We start from the raw sequence: 4,457 nt of genomic DNA on the forward strand, positions 1-4,457 counted from the left end.
GCTTTAATGTTTAATTTCCTGTGGGAATTGCCGCTGTTGCGAGGGTGCTGTGGCCAAAGCCACTCCATGCACCGGGATGTCCCCTCCGCTGCAGGGACACACAGGGGTTCCACGATGGGGGTGGCTCTTGCAGTGCAGTAAAGCAGGAATTTATAATGGTTTTGTAATAATCCATGATGATTTTTCTGCTGAAATTGTCCGGGTGGTTTGTAGAAGAGTGGGAAGGGGCTGGGGCCGTGGCAGCCAAAAAGGCAGCGAGGCTCATCCCAGCTTGGTGCCAGAAAGGAGTTCAAGATGGGTTTGAAATGTGGGAAGTCATCAGCATGAATTGTAGGAACCACCCTTGCGACAAAAATTTGCTCCAGGCCAAAAACTAATATTTTTAAAAATTATTGAAATAATAAATATATTAAAGTAATAATACTAATGTATAATGTATGAGGGACACTGTGAATTATAAAACCTAAAAATATAATGATATATTCTGTGTTTTAATATGATATAAATACATAAAGCTCCTGAAGTCCAGTGAAGAAGAGACTAATTAGACCAGAGCAGAATAGAGAATGGAAAATAAGATAATTAGAATAGAATGGAATTACAATACAAGATAATTAGAATAGAATAGAATAAATAGAATGACAAGAGAATTATAGACTAGAATAAAACACCCCTAGAGAAGAGAATAATGAAATAGAATAGAATGGAATAGAATAAAGAACAGGATATTCCCCTGCTGTTCTGAAGCCATCCATGTAATTATTTTAGGTGTGGAATATTCACACTTCAGTGCATCACCAGAATGCGGTGCCGGGTTTGTGACATTTCAGCCATGCCCTGCTCCCATCCCAGCCCTGTCCTGCTCCCATCCCATCCCAGCCCTGTCCTGCTCCCATCCCATCCCATCCCATCCCATCCCAGCCCTGTCCTGCTCCCATCCCACCCCATCCCATCCCAGCCCTGTCCTGCTCCCATCCGAGCCATGTCCTGCTCCCATCCCATCCCAGCCCTGTCCTGCTCCCATCCCAGCCCTTTCCCGCTCCCATCCCATCCCAGCCCTGTCCTGCTCCCATCACATCCCATCCCATCCCATCCCATCCCATCCCATCCCATCCCATCCCATCCCATCGCATCCCTGGAGAACAGGCCCATGGATAGGATGGAAGAGGGGCTGGCGCTCCCACCCCTCTCTCGTGCAGCCGGTTCACCTTGGAGGCAGAACATCAAACAGAGCTCGGGACTCGCCCGTGCGGGGGCCCCGAGGGGCGCTTGGCTCCGTTCCGGGCGGGAAGGCGGCTCCGGGGATCAAAGAGCCCCGGGGCTCCGGCTCACCGGGCGGTGTTGACTTTCCCCCTGGGCTTCCCCCCGCGGGAGCTTTGCACCTCCAGGAAGAAATTAGAAGGATCTTTTCTAGGTTTCGCTGCCCCAAATGCGCTTTGAAAGCAGCTCAGAAGTGGGGGTTTTGCTAAATTGCAGGGAAAACCCTGCAGGGACGCAGGAAAGGGGAGCTTCTGCACCACCTTCGTTATGGACAGCTCCTGACTCCCCCAGTTCACAGTCTGAAGTCAAGCACAGCCTCCTCCTTCAACGGGGGCGTCCCTCGTTTTAATCAAGGGATTTCCCACTAATTTGTCACCTCCTGTAGTTGAAAGCCACTGGGAGATTGGCAATTCCCACTCCTGGAGTCTGGGGAGTCCCTCCAGAACGGGAATTGAGGATGGTAAGAAGCTGCTAAGAAGTTTTGTTTCCTTTTGTTGTGGTGGAGTCTGCTGGGAGAAAACAATTTGCAATATTTTCCACTGGGAGATGTCCAAAAATTAAGCAAAAACCCCCAAATTAACATCCCTCTCTGCCCCTTTCCAAGGTTGTGGAAAGCCAGAGGCAGCTCATAAAATAAGGCAGCTTAATAAAAGAAACCCAAACCATGAAATTATATATTTTTGGGCCATTTTATGAGTTATTGTGGGGGGTTTCCTGAATTTTTCCCTCTCTCTATTGCCCCGAGACCCCTTCCTGGGGGTTTTTGGGCAATCCATGGTGTTCCCAGTGCCACATGTGGGTACCACAAACTCGCCCGCCTGGGGATGCAGCAGCCCCACAGCAGCATTTTCTCTCATAAATAAAAAGCAAAAAAACCCTGATGTTTAAAAAAAAAAAACCAACCTTAAATGAACTCAGCCTGGTCTTTGCAGTGTTTTATTTTCACCACATTTATGACATTTTTGAGGGGGAGAAACAAGCGCAGGGAAGTTTTGCCAGGCTCGAACACCAAATCCCGACAGCTTCCCCAGCGATGGGAACACAGCGCCTGCCACGGCCACAGCCCGGGGCCTTTACGGATACAAATCGGTGATTTTAGAGCACCAAAACCCCCCCAGACCCCCCCAGACCCCACTGGTTCCACTGTTGGAGCTCCCAGCTGCACAGGTTCTGCAGCTCTGCACACACGAGCATCCAGCCCCTAAATTCAGCTTTGGGATTAATGCTGCTGCCTGAAAGGAAGCCAACCTGGTTTTTTGGTGGATTTTTTTTTTTTTTTTTTGCTGTAAATGCTGATTAGTTTTAATTTCTTCTCTTCATTTCTCTCTCCTTACCCTGGCTGGGGGTTGCCACAGGCAGCAGGAGAGAAGCTCCAGCAGCACCCGAGTTTTCCACAAGAGATTCCAAGAGCAGAACTGCGAACACACATCCGAGACCACTTTTAGCACATTTAATTCCCTTTAATATCCCCTGCTCCTCTCAAAGCGAAGCTCCAAACCCTCATGCTGATGCTGGAAAATGTTTTGCTACATCCCAAAGAGCCACATCTGGCACAACACAGCTCCAGCCAGCTCTGCTTCAGACTCTTCCAAACCCATCCCAGGGCTCGGGAAAACCCATTCCTTAATTGCCTACAGCTACCCGATATGGATTTGATTTCATTGTGGGCCGGATTAGATCATCCATCAGCAGCTGGAAGAGCTGCTGCCAGGGAAAAAACTCATGGATAGGGCACGACTGGGCAGTATCACAATGGGAATTATCATCCCAGAACTGATTCCTCCAGCCGGAATTGCGCAAGGGAGCTGAAGCAGCTCCGAGGATACGGAGGGGCTGCAGAGGATTCGCATTTGGGATAATTTGGGCAGAAACTGAAGCTTTGGGTGTTGAATAAAATGCTCCAACTGCTCATAAAATGAACTTCCTGCCCCCCTGATTTTTGTTTTCCCTTGTACACAACTGAAAAGTGTGAAAATAATCCAAGTCAGGTCTCCAGCAGCCCTGCTCTGCAGATGAGATGATGCCGCTCAGCTTCACGTCCCAGATTTTATCATGTTCCAGGATAAAACACCACATGAGGAAGCTCTGGGCTGCCCAGCACCCACTTCCACTCTTCAAATCGCCTCACCCTTGATTTTTCCTGGATGAGACAAAGAAGGGGGGTGGAAACTCACTGGCAGCATCCAGGAGCCAACACCTTAGGAAAGGGATTTGTGAGGCCCCGTTTGCCACACAGAGAATCCCTCAGGCCCAGCCAGGTCCTGCTCCAGGCTGGGATTGAGCCACCTGTGGGAGCATCTTGGCCTGGCCGTGCCTCAGTTTCCCCGTAGGACAAACGCTGAGCTCAGAACAACATTGGCCACCTCAGAGAAGCACTCCTGAGGCTGCCGGGTGCTCCGTGGGCACCTGGCGGCCACGGGAGATGGAAAGACACAGGAGCTGGGGGCTCATGGGTGGAATTTTCAGGAGCATCATCCTAAAAATGGATGTTCTTGAAGTCAATGGAGCAGCGGTAGCGGCTGTCGAGGACCCTGGAGCACAGGAGGCTGGGCAGGCAGGGGCAGGAGTGGTGCTGGCACTTCCCAAGGAAAGGCACCTGCAGGGAGGAACGAGAAAAATGAGGTGTCATGGCCCAAAAAATGATCAGTGAGATCAAAGCCCTGAGAAAACCTCTGGCTCTTCTCCGAGGTTCCAGAGGGATATGCCTGAAATTAATTTTTGATCCCTCTGAAGCCCTTGCTTGTGCGAGCAGCGGGTGCAGCATCATTAAATCTTCTTCCTGGAGCATGAAATGGATGCAGGCACAGGCGGTGGGATGCTCGCTCCGAGGCTGGGATGCTGCTGCTAAATCCTCCAGGAGCAGGACGGCAGCAGCCCCGCGCTTTGGGCTAATCCCGGTGAGCTGGGGGTTCTCATCCAGCAGAAACCACAGCACTGGGGCAGCTCGGAGGGATTCACTCAGCTCCTCCTGGCTCGGCAGAGCCTTTCTGGCTCGGTTTGGAGCAGTGTGGGGTGTGCCTGGCTTCTAAAGGAACGGGCAGAGGCTCCATCCCAGCTCCCTGTCACCGCCCACGGCTCCCCCGGGGCATCCCGAGCGATCCAGGCCGGGCTGGATGGGGCTCTGAGCAACGTGGGCTGGTGGGAGGTGTCCCCGCCATGGCAGGGGGGGGAAGGGGGTGGGCTTTGAGGGCCCTTCC

The 4,457-nt window shown here is 51.6% G+C and overlaps 1 protein-coding gene across 1 annotated transcript in view; it reads right to left on the minus strand.

Annotated features, from left to right (window-relative positions):
* Positions 1-3,736: 3,736 nt before the first annotated feature.
* PROK1 (prokineticin 1) overlaps positions 3,737-4,457 on the minus strand; it is a 5,631-nt gene continuing 4,910 nt past the window's right edge. The window contains exon 4 of the mRNA XM_008638021.2: positions 3,737-3,856. Coding sequence (XP_008636243.2) covers positions 3,737-3,856 — 120 coding nt within the window. The remainder of the gene's footprint in view (positions 3,857-4,457) is intronic.

Source organism: Corvus brachyrhynchos, unplaced genomic scaffold (assembly GCF_000691975.1).
Source record: "Corvus brachyrhynchos isolate BGI_N302 unplaced genomic scaffold, ASM69197v1 scaffold67, whole genome shotgun sequence".
NCBI lineage: Eukaryota > Metazoa > Chordata > Aves > Passeriformes > Corvidae > Corvus > Corvus brachyrhynchos.